This window comes from Pelodiscus sinensis, chromosome W (assembly GCF_052426305.1).
Source record: "Pelodiscus sinensis isolate ZL-2025 chromosome W, ASM5242630v1, whole genome shotgun sequence".
Lineage (NCBI taxonomy): Eukaryota > Metazoa > Chordata > Testudines > Trionychidae > Pelodiscus > Pelodiscus sinensis.
In genome coordinates, this window is record NC_143084.1 from 6606991 (window position 1) to 6628215 (window position 21225).

Sequence of the window (21225 nt, forward strand, 5' to 3'; positions counted from 1 at the left end):
GCATTACTCTCATATCCTAGTTTCCATTTCGGAATGCCATATAATTTTATCTTTGAACATTTTTCAAACCAAATGAGTGTTTTCAAGTGCTGGATGAAGCAGCATCCTGGGGATACTTATCCTCATGTCTGATTTTTTTTTTTTTTTTAAACCAAGCCATCCAAATCTGACATTACATTGGAGTGTTGCCATGCAATCCCAGGCTACCTCTACACTCCACAGTTATTTCAGAATAAATTATTCTGGAATAGTTATTCCAAAATAGCTTATTTCGAAATAGCACATCTGCACTGCAGGGAAGCCTCAAAATTAGTCTGAGGCAGGCTTCCCTAATGTAGATGTGCTATCTCGATTTAGAGCCCCAGGAGGAATAACTTAGAATGGCCCTGGTGAGGGGTTATTTTGAAATAGAAGAAGTGGAGCATCTACACATGCCTTATTTCAAAATAGCTGTTTTGGAATAGGCATTATTCCTCGTAGAATGAGGTTTACAGAAGTTGGAATAAGCTGTCCGTTATTTCAAAATTATTTTGAAATAATGGAATTGCTGTGTAGATGCTCTCATTGTTATTTCAGAATAACAGCTGTTATTACAAAATTACTTTGCTGTGTAGACACCCCCCCCCCCCCCCCGAGTGCAGTTCTCTGATAGGCCTCTAGTTTGAAATGAACAAATATAAGAACTGTACTCTCCATTTCCTTATTAGTAAGTCATAGTCCGCTGCTGCTGTTTCTCTGCAGGTTAGCTTAGAGCATGAAGAACAAAAGCTGGAACTGAAACAACAATTAACAGAATTACAGTTGACCCTCCAGGAGAGACAATCTCAGATTTCAGGCCTTCAAGTTGCACGATCAGACCTAGAGAATCAGCTCCGTGAGGCTAAAACTGAATTGGAGGAGACTACAGCTGAGGCAGAGGAGGAGATTCAAGCTCTCACGGTGAGTCCTATACTTCTGGATTGGTACTATGAGCTATCCCTGCAGATCTGACAGAATGTTGATACACCTTCATAATAAGTGTCCTAACTTCTTAGCTTTGAGGTTGTTCAACTTAAATTTTGCTTTTTTTCCCCCTATTTTGCAATACAACGTATGAAATGTGCCTTGGATTGAGGAAGGAGCAGGGGTGGCTAAAATGTCAGCATTTTTGTCTCTCAAAACATACTTGTGCTTGTTGTCTATTTGTGAGAACATCATCAGTTTACTTGATAAGCTGAAAGCCCCACACTAAATTATTCCTACTGTAGGACTTTGACTTTTTGCTTTTTATTAGACAATCTTTCTATTAAGCAGCCACTGTTCTTGTCTGTCTGTCATGGGATTTTCAACTTGCTGCTCCTGCGGACGTGCCAACTTATTGAATCCTTATTCCTGTTATTACCACTATTCAGGTGGGATGGGGTTTCAGCTGAATACTGGTGCTTGTGTATGCCAATGCTGTTGGATATCCCCGGGGTGAGGAAGAGATCATTCACTCAGAGTTGTTCTAAACTGGTATATGCTGAGTAATAGATTTTAAGGAAAATGCAACAGCAACATGACTGACTTACAGTAATTGAATAGCGCATATCAGCAGTTCATCTTAAATACAAAACAGTTCTATTTGCTCGAAACTAAGATGGTCCCACTTAAATTTGAAAACTTGACAGAGTTGTTAGCTGCCATGCCAATAGAATGATGTGTTGGTGTGGTAGGAAGAACTCTCCATCAAAACAGAAGAATGTTTGTGATCTGTGCTTGCTCAAGCAGATATTACCACAACTGTTCTGGTGAAATGGTAGTGCTTTTGTGCCAGCTTTTGTAAGATTCCAATCTGGCACCTTCCTGTCACATTAGTCCAGTTTACTGGGTTGGGATTTTTGTTTTGTTTTGAGGGTCTTTTTTGCATTGCCTGCTCTAGTAAGGTAACTTAATTTATCACATTGGACTTCTGCTGAACAACTTTTCCTATTGAGTCTCTTGGTTGTAAGGAAAATATCTTGAATAAAGAAAGGGGATAGGATGTGCTAGTGCACTAGCCTTTCATCCATTAAGGCCTGAGCTTGCATATGATATTAGTCACAAATTAAATCAGTTTGACAGTCTGAGTGAATCTTGAGAGAGACCATCATGAGCTTTGCTTTATCATGCTTGGCTTGTTAATAAGGAAGTAAAATGATGCATGCATTATTTCATTTTTTAAAAATGCTTTACAACTTTTAATACTTTGGACTCATCTTCCAAAGAAACCATTATTTAGTTCAGTCACTGTTTGGGAGGGGCTTAGGACGAAACAGGAGTTCCTCGGGGTAGGATTGAGGTAGATTAGCAGAGCAGTTTGTGGAAGCTTACACAGTGCTTATCTGTAGACTTGTCTTTGCAAGTATTAAAATATGTATATTAAAAACATGTTACGTGTTGTATTAATCCAGATGTGGAAGTAAAAAACAACTACTCAAATTATCTTAAGTGAAGATACACATTTAACATTTAAATAATCACTTACCTGGGAGATCACTTAAAATGGAATGTTTTGCATCATCCAGTTTGTTTGTTTTACATTTTGCTAAAGTAGCTCAGAATCGTGAGCATGAGTGTGCTTTAAGTAGGATGTGACTTAATCACTCCCTACAGAGTGCTTTAATAGCCTACAACATCTGTCTTCCACGCTTGCTGGTAGATTGTTCTGCAGTTTATTTAGCAACAGATGTTGGATTCTAATGTATGAAAAATTGATGATTAACTTCTTACCTCCTTTAGGCACATAGAGATGAAATCCAGCGTAAATTTGAAGCCCTTCGTAATAGCTGCACAGTGAGTATTAAATACAGATCACTGAGTTATTTTGAAATTAAGGATAAGGAAAGAAACAAACTCATATACTCCTTGATGACAATTGCTCCTGACATGGGCTTTTGCCTTCAAGGAGTTAACAGGAGTTAGCCTGATTGGATTTGATTTCTTTTAGGCCTCAATTAAACCTCAATTTACAGGTTTTATTTTGATTTAAAATTGGCACTGTCCTTCATCCTTTTTTCAGGAGGAAGTCAATTTAGATATCTCATTGCAGTGCAGCTAGTAAGAATGGCGCAGCAGCTGCAAAAATGTGAGATATAGATTGTTTTCCCCTTTTATAAGGGAAAGGAAAAGTCTACCTGTACAACTCCTGAGCTATATTGTAGACCTAGGCCAGCGTGAAGGAGCTGTTTTGCCACTCTGCGTTTTAAGGAGGGCTTTAATTCAGGAGGGGAAAGAAGTCCTGTGCTCCTGAATAAATAAATTGTTACTCTTGTTCAAAGGAGTAGATTCTTAACTTACATATTCTGTTACTTGAGAGATCTTTTGATGTTTTTCATTCATATGGGACAGATGTTCTAGATTTTGCGTTCCTTATCATTAGCTGTTTTCCCAGATCTGCACTCTTTTTGCCTATTTCTTTATGATGCTGTGTGGACCATGATGACATCGATCTTTCGATGACATACAAATTCCAGAAGTGTCAAACATTGACCACCATCATTTGTGTAAGAATTGGATGCAGGTCTCTTCAGTCTTTCTGTCCTTCCTCTATTAGCTGAACCAATTGCCTCTCATGGGTTATCCCCTCCCATCGTCAGTGGCTACTCCACAGTGTCAGTTTTCCACCATTGTAGGTGTTGTAAGAAAGTGCAAAACAGGTAGAAAATGGCTTTTCATCCTTAAAATCATAGAATACTGGAACTGGAAGGGACCTTGAGAGAGCATCAAATCCAGTCCCCTGCCCTCATGGCAGGACCAAGAATAGTCTACATTATCCCTGACAGAGCAGTTTGGATAGACATCTTAAATATCTTCACTGATGGAGATTCCACAACCCCCTACACAATTTATTCCAGTGTTTAACCACCTTGACAGTTAGGGAGTTTTTCCTAATGTCCAAACAAAACCTCCCTTGCTGTAATTTAAGCCCATTGCTGCTTGTCCTATCATCAGAGGTCAAGGAGAACAATTTTCCCCGCTCCTCTCTGTGACACCTTTTTAAATACCCGAAAACCACTATCATGTCCCCTCTCAGTCTTCTCTTTTCCAAACTAAACAAGTCCAATTGCTTCAGCCTTGCCTCATAGCTCATGTTTTCTAGACCTTGAATCATTTTTGTTGCTCTTCTCTGGACCTCCAATTTCTCCACATCTTTCCTGAAATGTGGTGCCCAGAACTGGACACAATACTCCAACTGAGGACTAATCAGCACAGAATAGAGCAGAAGAATGACTTCTTGTGTCTTGCTCAAAACACACCTATTAATACATCCCCGAATCATGTTTGCTTTTTTTGCAACAGTGTCACACCGTTGACCCCTATTTACCTTGTGGTCCACTATGACCCCTACATCCCTTTCTGCCATACTCCTCCCTAGACAGTCACTTCTCATTCTGTGTGAAACGGATTGTTCTTAGAATCATAGAGCTGGAAGAGACCTCAGAAGGTCATCAAGTCCAGCCCCTCTAGGCAGGACCAATCCCAAATAAATCAATCCAACCAGGGCTTTGTCAAGCCGAGACTTAAACACCTCTAGGGATGGAGACTCCACTACTTCCCTAGGTAACCCATTCCAGTGTTTTACCACCCTCCTAGGGAAATAGTTTTTCCTAATATCCAACCTGGACCTCTCCCACCACAACTTGAGACCATTGCTCCTTGTTCTGCCATCTGTCACTACTGGGAACAGCCTCTCTCCATCCTCTTTGGAACCTCCCTTCAGGAAGTTGAAGGCTGCTATCAAATCCCCCCCCCTCTCTTCTGCAGACTAAATAGACCCAACTCCCTCAGTCTCTCCTTGTAGGCCATATGCTCCAGACCCCTAATCATTTTGGTTGCCCTCCACTGGACCCTCTCCAATGCATCCACATCGTTCCTGTAATTGGGGGCCCAGAACTGGACACAATACTCCAGATGTGGCCTCACCAGAGCCGAATAAAGGGGAATAATCACTTCTCTGAATCTGCTGGCAATGCTCCTCTTAATGCAACCTAATATGCCATTAGCCTTCTTGGCTACAAGGGCACACTGTTGACTCATATCCAGCTTCTCATCCACTGTAACCCCCAGGTCCTTTTCTACAGAACTGCTACTTAGCCATTCGGTCCCCAGCCTGTAACTATGCTTGGGAGTCTTCCGTCCCAAGTGCAGGACTCTACACTTGTCCTTGTTGAACCTCATCAGAGATCTTGTGGCCCAATCCTCCAATTTGTCTAAGTCACTCTGGACCCTATCTCTGCCCTAAAGCATATCTACCTCTTTCCCCAGCTTAGTGTCATCCGCAAACTTGCTGAGGGTACAATCTATCCCCTCATCCAGGTCATGCATAAAGATGTTGAACAAAACCGGTCCCAGAACCGAACCTTGGGGCACTCCGCTAGAAACCGACCGCCATCCTGACATCGAGCCGTTGATCACTACCCGCTGGGCCTGACCTTCCAGCCATCTTTCTATCCATCTTACCGTCCATTTATCCAATCCACATTCCCTTAACTTGCTGGCAAGAATATTGTGGGAGACCGTATCAAAAGCCTTGCTAAAGTCAAGGTATATCACATCCACTGACTTCCCCATATCCACAGAGCCAGTTACCTCATCATAGAAGCTAATCTGATTGGTCAGGCACGACTTGCCCTTCATGAATCCATGCTGACTATTCTTGATCACCTTCCCCTCTTCCAAATGCTTCAAAATGGAATCCTTAAGGATCCCCTCCATGATTTTTCCAGGGACTGAGGTAAGACTGACCGGCCTATAGTTCCCTGGATCGTCCTTCTTCCCTTTTTTGAAAATGGGCACTACATTTGCCTTTTTCCAATCATCCGGGCTCTCCCCCGATCTCCACGACTTTTCAAAGATAATGGCCAAAGGCTCCTCAATGACATTTGCCAACTCCCTCAGTACCCTTGGATGTATTAAGTCTGGACCCATGGATTTGTGTACGTTTAGCTTTTCTAAATCATTCTTAACCTGTTCTTTCCCCACCAAGAGCTGTCCACCTTCGTCCCATATTGTGTCACTTAGCGCATTAGTCTGGGAGCCGACCTTGTCCATGAAGACAGAGGCAAGGAAAGCATTAAGTACTTCAGCTTTCCCCACATCATCTGTCACTGGGTTACCGCCCTCATCCAGTAGGGGCCCCACACCCTCTCTGATCACCTTCTTCTTGCTAACATACCTGTAGAAACCTTTCTTGTTACCCTTCACATCCCTTGTGAGTTGCAATTCCAATTGTGCTTTCGCCTTCCTAATAACTCCTCTGCATTCTCGAGCTATACATTTATACCCCTCCCTAGTCATCTGTCCAAGTTTCCACTTTTTGTAAGCTACTCTCTTTTCTTCCTTTGGTCAGGATCCTGAAATCTACCATCTCATGATCACTGCTTCCCAGGTTGTCACCCACCTCTACTTCCCCTATTAATTCCTCCCTCTCTGTGAGCAGCAGGTCAAGCTGCACACGGCCCCTGGTCGGATCCTGCAGCACTTGTACCAAGACGGTATCCCCAACATTCTCCAAAAACTTCCTGGATTGCTTGTGTACTGCTGTATTGGTCTCCAAACAGATGTCAGGGTGATGAAAGTCCCCCACGAGAACCAGGGCCTACGATCTAGAAACTTCTCTCAGTTGTCCAAAGAACGCCACATCTACCTCATCCACCTGATTCAGTGGCCTGTAGTAGACACCAACCACAACATCACTGCTGTTGTTTGCACCTCTAAATTTAACCCATAGACTCTCAACAGGCTTTTCTCCCTCTATATACTGGAGTTCAGAGCAATCATAGTGCTCTCTTATATGCAGTGCAACTCCTCCTTTTCTACCCTGCCTGCTCTTCCTTAACAGTTTCCATGACAGCACTCCAGTCATGCGAGTCATCCCACCAAGTCTCTGTTATCCCAGTCAAATCGTAGTTCTTGGACTTGGCCAGGGCCTCCAATTCTTCCTGTTTGTAACCCAGGCTTCTTCTTCGAGTAGTGTCCCCGTGGGTGCTTCACTGTAGGTGAAGGGTCGCCCTGAGCCTCAGATCGGAGCTTTGTATAGCAGTTTCCCCTGTTGAGCCACGCATGCCCAGGAGGCGTCTTGAGCCCTTCCCGCCTCCTGAGGAGCGCGGCTCAACCCCCTCCCTTTCAGTTCCTCTTTAACCACCCTCATCAGCGGATGGAGCAAACAGGAGCTCCCTGTCAGACTCTCTGACTACTCTCCTCTCCCCAGTTTAGTCATAGTTCTTTTCCCCTGTTATTCCAAGTTAGCTTTCCTTGTTTCTTTCAAAAAAAAACAACAACAACAACAACACCTAGTAACAAGAAGAATACACTTACCGAAATCCCCCCCTCAGGGGGCTTGAACCCGCTTCAAACCGGGACTCTGAGGTACCGGCGTTCTCACAGCTGTTCAACACAGGAAAGAAAGAAAAGAGTTTAAAAAAATCCAACACACGGAGACAGACGACAACAACAGTAACAGCCAAATAAATACATAGAACAAGCTCAAAGAGGAGAGAACTGGCCATGTCCGTCTCCTCGGGCTTTAAAAAAATGCGATCAATGCCGGGATCCTATGCAAGCTTCAGATGGGCATTCAAAGTGCATTCGCTGTTTGGGGGAATCTCACTCTCCCCACAGCTGCACTCATTGCAATTCACTCACGGCGAGAGCCAGGAAGGACCAAGAGCTCCGCCTAAGAATGATTTTATTTGAAAAGGCTTTACAGCCCGCTGGGGAACAGGCGGCAATGCGACAAGAGCCCCCCCCCCCACCCTCCAGGAGTGAGCCGAGGGGCAGACCCTCACCATCCCGCTCCCTACCTGCCTCTTCCTTTCCAAATATCCTCAGCTATCTCCTGATAGCTTTCTTTGATAAGATAACGGGCCTTGTGGATAAGGGAGAAGCTGCGGATGTCATATACCTAGACTTTAGTAAGGCATTTGATACGGTCTCGCATGATATTCTTATTGATAAACTAGGCAAATATAACTTAGATAGGGCCACGATAAGGTGGGTGCATAATTGGCTGGATAACCGTAGTCAGAGAGTTGTTGTTAACGGTGCTAAATCCTGCTGGAAAGGGATAACAAGTGGAGTTCCTCAAGGGTCTGTTTTGGGACCCATACTGTTCAATATCTTCATCAATGATGTAGATATTGGGATAGAGAGTACGCTTATTAAGTTTGCAGATGATACCAAACTGGGTGGGGTTGCAACTTCTTTGGAGGATAGGGACATAATTCAAAATGACCTTAGCAAGTTAGAGAAATGGTCAGAGGTAAACAGGATGAGGTTTAATAAAGAGAAATGCAAAGTGCTCCACTTAGGAAGGAACAATCAGTTCCATACATACAAGATGGGAAGCGACTGTCTAGGAAGGAGCATGGTGGAAAGGGATCTAGGGGTCATAGTGGACCACAAGTTGAATATGAGTCAACAGTGTGATGCTGTTGCAAAAAAAGCAAATATGATTCTAGGTTGTATCAACAGGTGTGTTGTAAGCAAAACTCGTGAAGTCATTCTGCCGCTCTACTCTGCACTAGTTAGGCCTCAGCTGGAGTACTGTGTCCAGTTCTGGGCGCCACATTTCAAGAAAGATGTGGAGAAATTGGAAAGGGTACAGAGAAGAGCGGCAAGAATGAATAAAGGTCTAGAGAACATGACCTATGAAGCCAGGCTTCATGGACTGGGCTTGTTTAGTTTGGAAAAAAGAAGATTAAGGGGGGACATGATAGCGGTTTTCAAATATCTAAAAGGGTGTCACAAGGAGGAAGGAGAAAATTTGTTCCTCTTGGTTTCTGAGGACAGGACAAGGAGTAATGGGCTTAAAGTGCAGCAGGGGAGGTTTAGATTGGACATTAGGAAAAAATTCCTAACTCTCAGGGTGGTCAAATATTGGAATAAATTGCCAAGGGAGGTGGTGGAATCTCCCTCTCTGGAGATATTTAAGAACAGGTTAGATAGACATCTGTCAGGGATGGTGTAGACGGAGCTTGGTCCTGCCTTGAGGGCGGGGGGCTGGACTCGATGACCTCTCGAGGTCCCTTCCAGTCCTATTATTCTATGATTCTATGATTCTAAAACATGGAGGAGAGGCACACCAGAGTGGGAGGACCCCCTGCCACAAAGGCTTCGGGTCAATCCTCCCACTCTGCACCGGCATCGGGGCGCGCTACAGCTGAGCAGCCCCGGGAGCGCTCCAAGCAGCCGGCACAGCAAGAAAAGTCGGCGCCGCAGCAAACTGCGGTGCCGCTTCAAACCGCGGCACCGCTTCCAGCCCTGACGCTGCCTCAAGCTTCGGCGGCGCCGAAAGCCGCAGCACAGCTTAAAGCTGCGGTGCCGACTAAAGCCATGGCACCGCAGCAGAGCTAATTACAGCCTGCTAAGCACCCGGCACCAGCTCCAACTAAGCAGCATGATGCTGCACTAATGCTGCCAGCACAACCAGACAGGCAGCCAGATGAGACTGCTACGGATCAGCCTCAGCAGGAAACTGACTCACACAGCAGCCTTTACTATCAGTGCCTGCCTTCCACATCTTACTCACCTGGGAGGTCCCCATCAAGGCTATCCCCTCCCAGGTCTACGTCACTCTTATCCGGCCAAGACGCTCCTCTTCCTGAGGATGACCACCACACGTCTTATTCCTCGAGGCACGCATCACCTAGGCAGTCTCGCTTTCACCATTACAGGGCTCCACCACAACAGAACCCATGGCACCCATACTGGTCTTACCCACCCCCACCTTATCCACCACAATGGGGACCCTGGGAACACTGGGAGCCATGTGGACGACGCTCCCCAACTCACTCCACTCCATCCCGGAGAAGCTTATCTCGGCCGCAGCCCCTACCTCCAGCAACTCTTTCGGATGAAGAGGCGGACCGAATCTCTGACAATGAATCAGACATTCATTCAATAAGTGTCACACATTCTGATGCTCCCGATACACAATCAGATGAAGCCGTAGTACCATCAGATTCTGCACCAATTGATGATCTAAAACAGTTCCAGGAACTATTCAAGAGGGTAGCGACAAGCCAGAATGTCTCCCTGCAAGAGGTCCAGAAGAAACAGTACCAATTTGTAAAAAATCTCCAGCCTACATTACATAGCAAGATTGCCCTGCCTATAGACGAGGCAATAATGGAGACCTCGGAAGACCTCTGGAAAACACCTGCATCCATTCAACCAACTAATAAGAGAATCGACAGGAAGTACTTTGTCCCATCAAAAGACAACGACTTTCTCTTCACACACCCACAACCTAATTCATTAATCGTAGACTCAGCACAACAACGTGCAAAGCTCCCACAATACAAGTTGGGCAATGCAGACAAGGACCACAAAAAGTTGGACTCTTTTGGCAAGAAGGTATACTCCTCTTCCACCCTACAACTCAGAATATTGAACTACTCCGCTCTTTTAGCAAATCATGACTTTGACGATTACTCGAAACTGGGAGAACTGGTGCCACATCTCCCTGAGTCCAAAAGATCCATCTTGAAAGCAATAGTTCATGAGGGCCATATGATTGCCCGCACCACTCTCCAAACCGCAATGGATGTTGCTGACACCGCAGCCCGAATTACAGCTACAGCGGTGGTCATGCGTAGAGCTTCTTGGCTCCAGTCGTCAGGAGTTCCCCGCGAACTCCAGCCTAAAGTGGAAGATTTGCCATTCGACAAGCAAAAGCTATTTGCAGCTACTACGGACGAAATGCTCCATAACAGCAAAAATTCTAAGTCCACACTTCGCACGTTGGGCATGTACACGCCGCCCTATAAACGTGGACGATACACCCCATATAACTCATACAACCGATACCGATATGGGCAATACAATCGACCACAGAGGCCCTATGAAGACACTAGACAAAGGCAACGAGGTCCCAGAAGGCGCCCCAACCAGGCCTGCCCACCAACTACCCAACCATCTAAACAACAAATTTGAAGATTTGGTCGAGGACCTGCAACACCTCTCTCACGATCTACCACGAGTTCAACATGGCCATCTATTCACCCACCGTTTGCGGCCATTCCTTCCTCAATGGGAATCCATAACATCGGACCGCTGGGTTTTAGAGATAATTCGAGTGGGCTACACCATCCCATTTACCTCTATCCCCCCTACCCTTCCCCCTATCCCGTCCCTCTTCAGGGACCACTCTCACAAAACCCTTCTAAAACAAGAAATCGATCGACTCCTCCTCATCGGAGCTGTAGAAAGGGTACCCCGAGAGTTCCACGGGAGAGGGTTTTACTCGAACTATTTCTTAACCGAAAAACGAACAGGGGGTTGGAGACCTATATTGGACCTCCGCAAACTGAACAAGTTTCTCAAGAAACAGCATTTCAAGATGGTCACACTCTCCATAATCATTCCTGCGCTAGATCAAGGGGACTGGTTTGCAGCCCTCGACCTCCAAGATGCCTATTTCCATGTAACCATCCACCCCTCCCACAGACGCTACCTACGCTTCACGTTGGGACCAGACCACTTCCAGTACAAGGTTCTTCCCTTCGGTCTCTCATCAGCTCCGAGGGTATTTTCGAAGGTACTGGCGGTCGTAACGGCGTATCTCAGACGACAAAACGTCATCATATTTCCCTATCTAGACGACTGCCTTCTAAAGGGATCCTCGTACGCCGAAACGGCCTCTATGATACATACGACCACGACCCTCCTCAGTCGTCTAGGCCTTCTAATCAACCAAGACAAGTCAACTCTGCACCCGGTTCAAGACAGAGTTCATTGGCGCATGCCTGGACTCAGTTACAGCCCGGGCATACCTACCTCAGCAACGTTTTGCAACTATGCAAGAAATTATAAACGGGATGCTTACAGTTCCTACCACCACGGTACTTACATGCCTCCGACTAATGGGGCGCATGGCTTCCACCACCTACGTAGTCCACCATGCTCGTCTGCACTTTTGATGTTTTCAGCTCTGGATTGCAACCACTTATATCCCATCACGACACCCTCGAAACAAAACGGTTACTATCCCACCAGACGTGCTGGCATCCTTACAATGGTGGACAGTGCCAAACAATCTTGTGACGGGGGTTCCATTCCAACAAACCGAACCCACTATCCAAATCACCACAGATGCTTCCCTGCTCGGCTGGGGGGCACATATGGACGGTCACGAAGTTCAAGGCAGGTGGTCCCCAAACGAGACACTCTTACATATCAATCTCCTCGAACTGAGGGCAGTAAGGAATGCCTGTGCACACTTTGCCTCCGACATCGCCAATCACACAGTCCGCATCCTAACGGACAACATCTGCACGATGTTCTACATAAACAGACAGGGTGGAGCCCGCTCCCGCTCCTTATGCGCAGAGGCTATTCGCCTGTGGAACTCGTGCATCTGCAACCAAGTCACCCTTATAGCATTCTACTTGCCCGGAGTGAACAATATCAAAGCGGACTCCCTCAGCCGAAACTTCACCTCGGACCACGAATGGGAGTTACATACGGAGGTGATGAACTCAATTTTCCACCAGTGGGGATGGCCATAGATAGACCTCTTTGCTTCTACCCAGAACACCAAATGTCCCCAATTCTGCTCACGTGCGGGACTTGGCAAACACTCTCTGGGGGATGCCTTCCTAATCAAATGGACAGCACCCCTACACTACGCCTTCCCTCCCATACCGCTCATCCCAAGAGTCCTGCGCAAGATCCTGAGAGACAAAGCCCTAGTCATCCTGATTGTGCCATCATGGTCTCGCCAAACCTGGTACCCATACCTTCACAGGCTAGCGGTCCAGCCTCCCTACCCACTACCGTACCGGATAGACCTACTATCTCAGGACGACGGCAGGATATTGCATCCACAACTCAATACCCTGCATCTTCAGGCATGGCTTCTCTCTGGTTCTCAGAGGTAGAAGATCGCTGCTCCCAGCGAGTAAAAGACGTCCTCCTCCACAGAAGGAGACAGTCTACTCGGAAAACTTACCAACAGAAATGGACACGTTTCTGTCACTGGTGTCAGCGAGCCAAAGTGGAGCCCCGTGCCTCACCACTAGATACCATCCTAGACTACATTCTGGACCTTAAAGCATCAGGACTGTCAATCTCCTCCCTAAGAGTACACGTCTCTGCAATAGCAGCATTTCATACGTCAGTAGATGGCTTCTCCATTTTTAACCATCCTATCACAAAAAGATTCCTCAAGGGACTCCAGAATGTGTACCCACCACATAGGGTCCCACCCCCTTTATGGGACCTAAATCTTGTTTTGAACTGCCTCACCAGACCTCCCTTTGAGCCACTGGCAACAGTACCACTTCCTTTCCTTTTTATGAAGGTCTGTTTCCTCTTAGCCATCACCTCCGTCAGGAGGGTGAGCGAACTCGGAGCATTAATGTCAGAGCCTCCTTACACAGTTTTCACAAAGGATAGGGTCATACTTAGACTCCACCCCACGTTTTTGCCAAAGGTCTGTACAGAATTCCATCTCAACAAACCGATCGTGTTACCTACCTTTTTCCCAAAACCGCATTCTTCGCAGACAGATGCCAGCCTGCACACTCTGGACATCCGGAGGGCTCTGGCCTACTTCCTAGAAAGAACAAAACCATTTCGTAAATCTGAAAGACTTTTTATCTCCATTGCTGAACGATCCAAAGGGACAGCAATATCATCTCAACGAATCTCAAAGTGGATATCGACATGCATAATTAAGTGCCACTCTCTGGGCAATAGACCGCTGCTATGCCCACCACGAGCGCATTCTACTCGAGCCACGGCTGCTTCTACAGCCTTTCTGGGCAATGTCACCTTAAGAGACATTTACCGGGCAGCAACATGGTCTTCAGATCATACCTTTGCTAAACATTACGCTATTCTTCCACAACTTAAGAGTAACTCAGCAGTTGCCACGGCAGTGCTCTCCACCACTGCCAAACATTGACTCCGGCTCCCTCCAGCCATATACTGGATACTGCTTTGTAGTCACCTACAGTTGAGCACCCACGGGGACATTACTCGAAGAAGAAAAGGGAGTTACTCACCTTGTGCAGTAACGAGTGTTCTTCGAGATGTGTGTCCCCATGGGTGCTCCACGACCCTCCCTGCCTCCCCTCTGCTCGGAGTCGAAATTACTCGGGCGGAGACGAGGAACTGAAAGGGAGGGGGTTGAGCCGCGCTCCTCAGGAGGCGGGAAGGGCTCAAGATGCCTCCTGGGCATGCGTGGCTCAACAGGGGAAACTGCTATACAAAGCTCCGATCTGAGGCTCAGCGCGACCCTTCACCTACAGTGGAGCACCCACGGGGACACACATCTCGAAGAACACTCGTTACTGCACAAGGTGAGTAACTCCCTTTTCTCGCATTGGTGTACAAACACCTTAGATAACCAGTTGATCATCCTACCCTCTGCATTCGAATCAGGGGTCCTCCTTTGTTGTTCGTTCCTCTTTGCATTTCTTCCCTATATCCAACTTCCCCACTCCACTCAGGGTTTTGGTCACCGTCCCCCGATGAACCTAGTTTAAAGCCCTCCTCCCTAGGTTTGCAAGCCTGCCCGCGAAGATGCTCCTTCCTCTCTTAGGGTATGTCTACACTGCAAAGTTAATTCGAAATAACAGCCGTTATTTTTAATTACTTCAATAGCGTCTATACATGCACTTAATTCGAATTTGGTAAACCTCATTCTACGAGCAGTAACGCCAAATTCGAAATAGCTATTTTGAATTAAGTGCTGTGTAGACACTTAATTCGAAATAGGGGGCCTGCAGCCCTTCACAGGGAGCCCTGGGGGCCACTCTGGGCACAACCAGGAAAACTTACTCTCCTCTTCCCCAGCCCCGGAGCCATTAAAGGGGTAGACTCTGGCCACGGTGCCTGTGCCAGCTCCAAGCCTGCCAGCCCAGAGCCAGCAGTGGCCACCGGGGCCCCTGACCCAGTGGCCCCAAAACATGAGCCAGCAAGCCACTGGCAGCCAGCCCTCCACCGCTCCCCAGGAGCAGTCTGCCAGCTCCCAGGAGCCTTACAGGGACCAGAGAAGGTGGGTGCCTTCCTGGTCCAGGGTGGAGATCATGGACCTTATTTAGGTTTTGGGGGGGTGGGGAGATGCTCCCAACATCCATGATCTCCGCACTAGACAGAGGAACGCGGCCATCTATGGCAGGATAGCTGCCAGCCTGGCCACCAAAGGCCACATGCGAACCCAGGAGCAGGTTTGCATGAAAATCAAGTTGGTCCCGCGAGACCCTGAGTTTCCCCTCCCCCTTCTTTCCCTTGCTTCCCCCTTCCAGCTCCCTCCTCCCAGGTTTCCCCCTCCCCTCTCCCACCCTCTCTCTTCCCCTCTCCCACCTCCTTTCCCCAGTCTCCCCAGAGGTTCACCCCCCCCCCAGTTTTGGTCAATAAATCCAGTTTCTATTTTTGAACACACGTGTCTTTTGTTTGACATCAGGAAGGGGGGCTAGGGAGGGGTAAGTGGAAGGATGTGAGGGAGGAATGGGGCACAAGCCCCCGGTGGGGAGCACCGGGGTGGCTCTGAGGGCTTCTTGGGGTGGACGCTCTCCCGCAGGGCCTCCTGGATCCTCACAGCCCCCCAATGGACCCCCCGGATGGCAGTCTGCAGCAAGTGCAGCCGGGCTGATGGCAACGACCCCACGAGATGCACCGTCGTGCCCAGGGGCAGCTCTGGCTCCATGTGGCCGAGTGCTGTGGTGTCCCGAGTGCGGGCACTCAGGGCACTCCAAGACAGGACTGCTTTGCTGTCCCTCATCAAGGTAGACAATCAAGCAGGGAACCCTGAGAAATGTCTGTTCGGAGTGGGGATAGGGTCCCTTTAAGCACGGAGATCAGTTAGCCTCACGCAGCAGCCCCACACACTTAAGTCCTAACCTGATGCCCTGCTGGCACTGGTTCCGGCCAGCCTTAACTTCGGTTCAGGGTCCACTCAGTGTGGATGCACTATTTCGAAATAGCAAAATGCTAATTCCAAATAGTTTGTGTATAGATCCGTTAATTCAAATTAGCTTAATTCGAATAAACTATTTCGAATTCAGTTAATTCGAAATAGTGCTGTAGTGTAGACATACCCTTAGTTAGGTGGATCCCATCTCTTCCTAACAATCCTTGTGCCCGGAACAGAGTCCCGTGGTCAAAGAAACCAAAGCCCTCTCTGCGACACCACCTGCGCAACCACTCATTTACTTCCTCAATTCGACGATCCCTGCCCAGTCCTGTCCCTTCAACAGGGAGGATGGACGAGAACACCACTTGCACTCCCAATTCTTTGATCCTTCTTCCCAACTCTACGTAATCTGCAGTAACCCGCTCAAGGTCATTCTTGGCCGTATCGTTAGTTCCCACGTGGAGAAGCAGGAAGGGGTAGCGATCTGAAGGTTTGATCAGTTTGGTAAGCCTCTCAGTCACATCCTGAATTCGAGCTCCCGGTAAGCAGCACACCTCTCGAGATTCCAGGTCCGGATGGCAGATGGATGGCTCAGTCCCTCTTAGGAGGGAGCCCCGACCACCACCACCTGCCTTCTTCTTTTGGGGGTGGTGGTTGCGTAACGCCCATCCCTAGGACTACGCATCCCATGCCTTCCAGTAGATGGTGTTCCTTTCCGATTTCTTCCTCGTGAGGTCCCTTCCAAAGCATTCTCCATTGCAGAGCCTGTGGAGAGAGCCTGAAAGCGATTACTTACCTCTGTAGGAATGGGGGATTCCCGTGCTGGCTTTTTTTCCTTCTAGAAGTTACATGCTTCCAGTTCTGATCCTCGTGCTGTACTGCCCTCTCTGGCTCTTCCGCCTGCCTTGCTTGCATGATTAAACGCTGCCTTCTATCGAGGAAGTCTTCATCCTCTCTGATCGAGTGTAGGGTCGACACTTGGGCCTCCAGTCCTCTAATTATTTCCTCCAAAATGGTGACCAGCTTACACTTCGTGCAGATGAAATCCCTTCTTTCTTCCGGGAGGAAGACAAATATGGCACATGCTGTGCAGGTAACAATGGCAGAACTATCACCTTCCATATCTGCTGTCCTAAAAAAAGGTTTAAAGGAAAGACAAGAGAACTGGGCCCCCTTCCCTTTCCCCTTCCCAACTCCCACTCTAAACTACCTGTTTGCAATCACCTGTTCCTCAGTTCCTTTTCTACCGTCCTCAGCTGAAGACAGAGTCAGAATAGTGCTCTTCTTTCTGACAGGAAAAACAAAGGAATACCATAGTTAGTTTAGAATTACTTCATAGTTTAGTCAGTTAATGACAGTTTTCAATGTTTGCTTTAAAAAAAAAAAAAAAAAGAAGCGCCGCCACTGCGGCTTTTTCCTTCAACATGCTGGGTTCCCTCAGCTTTAAAAGATGTGACTCTGTCCTGGTATATATGTGGCCTGCTTATCAGTATACACAAGTCCACCATACAGCCCACACAAAAGAATTTATCAGAGCACTTCCAGATTCAGTGACAGCAAGAGCCTACCTGCCACCACAAAGATTCAAGGTGCTCTGCAACCTTATTTGGGGGATCAAGCATACTCCCTTTTCTGCAGCCCGGACATGCCTCCAATTATTGGGGTACATGGCAGCCACAACCTTCGTGGTCCTATTCACAAGGCTACATATGCGCTGCCTACAGCATTGGCTCACAACCACCCACATTCCAACCCGACACAGCCTTGCTAGGCATCTTACACTTCCTTTGCCAGTACTACAATCTCTTGACTGGTGGACTTCTCCAACTAACCTACTTGCCAGTATACCCTTCCACCACCCAGATCCATCAGTAAGTATAACGGCGGACACATCACTTATGGGCTGGGGTGCCCATTGTGGCACAAGGGCAATACAGGGCACATGGTCCCAACAGGAGAGGCACCTTCATATCAACATCCTGGAGCGCAGGGCCATTTGCAAGGCACGCATCCACTTCCTTCCCCTAATAAAGGGCAGAACCATTCATGTCCTCACGGACAACACACCCTGTATGTTTTACGTCAATCGACAGGGGGTGCCCAATCATTCTCACTATGTGCAGAAACAATCAGATTTTGGAACTGGTGTATCAGGAACCACATAACTCCAACCGCCACATATATACCAGGACAGCAGAACATGAGGGCCGACAAACTGAGCAGACGCGTCTCAGAACAAAATGAGTGGGAGATCAACACCAATATTCTCCTGTCCGTCTTTCTCAAGTGTGGTTTCCCAGCTATAGACCTTTTTGCAACAGCAGTCAACCACAAGTGCCGCAAGTTCTGCTCCCAAGCAGGGCTGAGCAAAAGATTGGCGGGGGATGACTTCACCATCCGCTGGATAGCTCCCCTACTCTACGCCTTCCCACCAATCCCTCTACTGGCCAGAGTGATCAACAAGATTTGGTCCGATCACGCCACAGTAATTCTGATAGCCCCCGCCTGGCCGAGACATCCCTGGTTCCTTTACCTGCACTACCTTTCAATAGATCAACCCATTCCTCTCCCCACGGAATGCCATCTGAACATCAAAACTCTGAAACTCACAGCATGGCTTCTCCATGGTTCCAGAATGAAGAACTTACCTGTTTGGACAGGGTCAAATACATCCTACTGAACAGTCGATGGCCCTCCACAAAAAGCACCTACCAGAGCAAATGTACACATTTTCAACAATGGTGCACGACTTGCCGCTTACACCCCAATACTGCCCCTATACCTACCGTGCTGGAGTATCTTATGGACCTCAGTGATATGGGTCGCTCTATCAGCTCGAGCTGTGTCCACTTGGCAGTGGTCATGGCGTTCCACGAACGTGTGGATGACTTCTCTCTTCACACAGCCGATGGTGAAGCGATTCCTCACAGGCCTGCAGAAAACACGCCCAAACCTGCACCCCCTGGTGCCACCGTGGGACTTGAACTTGGTTCTTGACATGCTCACCCGGCCACCATTTGAACCACTAGCCACTACATCACCATAATACCTGTCCATGAAGGTGGCCTTCATAGTGGCAATAACATTAGCTAGACGCATAGGCAAAATTGCAGCCCTCATGGCCGACCTACCTTTCACTACCTTTACAAAAGATAAATTATACTCGAGCCTCACCCGAAGTTTCTCCCGAAGGTCATATCTGACTTCGACGTAAATGAACCCATTTACTGTACTTACCTGTATATTTTCCTAAACCTCATACCTCCTCCAAGGAGGCCATCTTGCACACATTAGATGCGAGATGAACGATTGCGTTCTACCTGGATAGAACTAGAGGAACCAGAAAATCGGATAGACTCTTCATCACTTGGTCTGGGCCACATACGGAAACAACCGTCTTGGTACAACGTCTATCCAAATGGATTGCCAGCTGCATATACACAGCTTATGAACTTCGTGGGAAGCAGCCACCACAGATTATCAGGGCTCACTTCACATGTGCGATGGCCACAACAGCGGCCTTCCTAAATAATGTACCATTGGTGGACATTTGTAGAGCAGCTACATGGTCCTCCCATCACACTTTTGCACAACATTACGCCCTACAGAAAGGGCCAATACCCTCCACATCTCTGGCAGATGCAGTCCTTCCTTCATCTACATAAATGACTCCAATGCCCACCACCATCTGGTGGGTACTGCTACTGAGTCACCTGAGTGGAGCACCCACAGGGACACCACTCTATGAAGAAGTTACTCATCCTGTGCAGTAACGATGGTTCTTCAAGATGCGTGTCCCTGCGTGTGCTCCACTACCCCCACTTCCTCCCCTCTGCTTGGAGTCTTTAAGGGACTTCAGGTAGAAAAGGAACAGAGGGGGCTCGCGCCACGCACGCACTCAGCAAGCGGCAGGAGCGCGAGACGCTGGGTGCACAGGCGCGGCGTGAGGGGCACTGCTCACCAACAACCTCCGATCAGCGGCATGCAGATGCATTGAGTGGAGCACCCACAGGGATACACATCTCGACGAACCATCGTTACTGCACAGGGTGAGTAACTACTTCTTCCTCCCTAAGTGGAGTACTTTGCATTTGTCCTTATTAAACTTCAGCCTATTTACCTCAGACCATTTCTCTAGTTTATCCAGAACATTTTGAATCATGACCTTATCCTCCAAAGCACTTGCAACCTCTCCCAGCTTGGGATCATCTGCAAACTTAATAAGCGTATTCTCTGTAGTTCAGGAGGCCGGTTGGGATTTACTGCCGAGGTGTCCTCACAGGTCTCTGGTTCTGTTGATGATAACCAGAAGGCTGCTTTGTGTATTCAGTGATGTGTCGACTTGTGCACTTAGTCTCCACAGCAGACCCCAAGAGAGCCCCCAAAGACCACAAACCAGATAAGGATCAAAGGTGCCAGGCCAGGTTTATTGTAGATTGAAGTACAGTAATAGCTGTCAGTAGACTCTACTGAACCACTACGCGTATGTACTTGCCACAGTGGAATGACTCAATCAGTGGGAAATTTCCACTGCCCCCTAGGTCATTCAAAGGCTGTTGCCCCAAGACACCACCTTATATACAGGTACAACAAGTCACACCTCACTGCTGACGTGTCAGGTTACCACCCTCTGACGCTACTTAGATACCACCCATCACCCTGTACCTCATGGTTTGATTAGATCATCTCTATCCATCATGCTGTCATTTTAGACCCTATTGTGAACCTGAGTCGGTATCTGTGAGGAGTGGGTACCAAGGTTTTTTAATGAGCTAGTGATATGATGTGCTTTCCACTTATGACCAGTACCAATTATTGCTCTGCACCTGGGCCTATTACTAATTACTGTTTTGTACTCCCAGCCCTATTTGTGCCAAGCTTTGTGAGCTGGGGCCTGCCTCTTGCTCACAGCTTAGCTTTATGTTAGCCATGTTTTGCCCATTGTTAGTGAGGCCTCAGGCCTCAAACCAGGCCTGTGCTGCATTGGCTTATGTTTTAGGCCTTCATCTTACTACACTCTCTATGCCATCATCTAAATTATTGATGAAGATATTAAATAGAACTAGTCTCAAAACAGACCCCTGCGGAACCCCACTTGTCATGCCCTTCCATCCTTCAAGAGAAATTTTATTTTTTTAACCTTCCAAATCTGTAGTTCTTGTTCCTCAGGGTCAGGAACATTTTTCTACTCTTTTTTCAATGTACACTGATTTTATGAAATGAGTAATTAAGTAAGGCCTAGCTTTAATATTATGTGGCTTTTCTGAAAGAAATTCAGGTTATCTGTACCTTCTGTCCTCTGTCAAGAAGCTTGGAGGGTCCACATGTGTACTTCTATCAGTGCTTAGTGCCACAGTTGTTTT

The 21225-nt window shown here is 47.5% G+C and overlaps 1 protein-coding gene across 1 annotated transcript in view; it reads left to right on the forward strand.

The window, feature by feature from the left end:
- Positions 1-21225, forward strand: part of LOC102451575 (citron rho-interacting kinase-like) — a 353172-nt gene that overhangs the window by 149128 nt on the left and 182819 nt on the right. Inside the window, 2 exon segments of the mRNA XM_075897800.2 lie at positions 742-939; positions 2740-2793. Coding sequence (XP_075753915.2) covers positions 742-939; positions 2740-2793 — 252 coding nt within the window.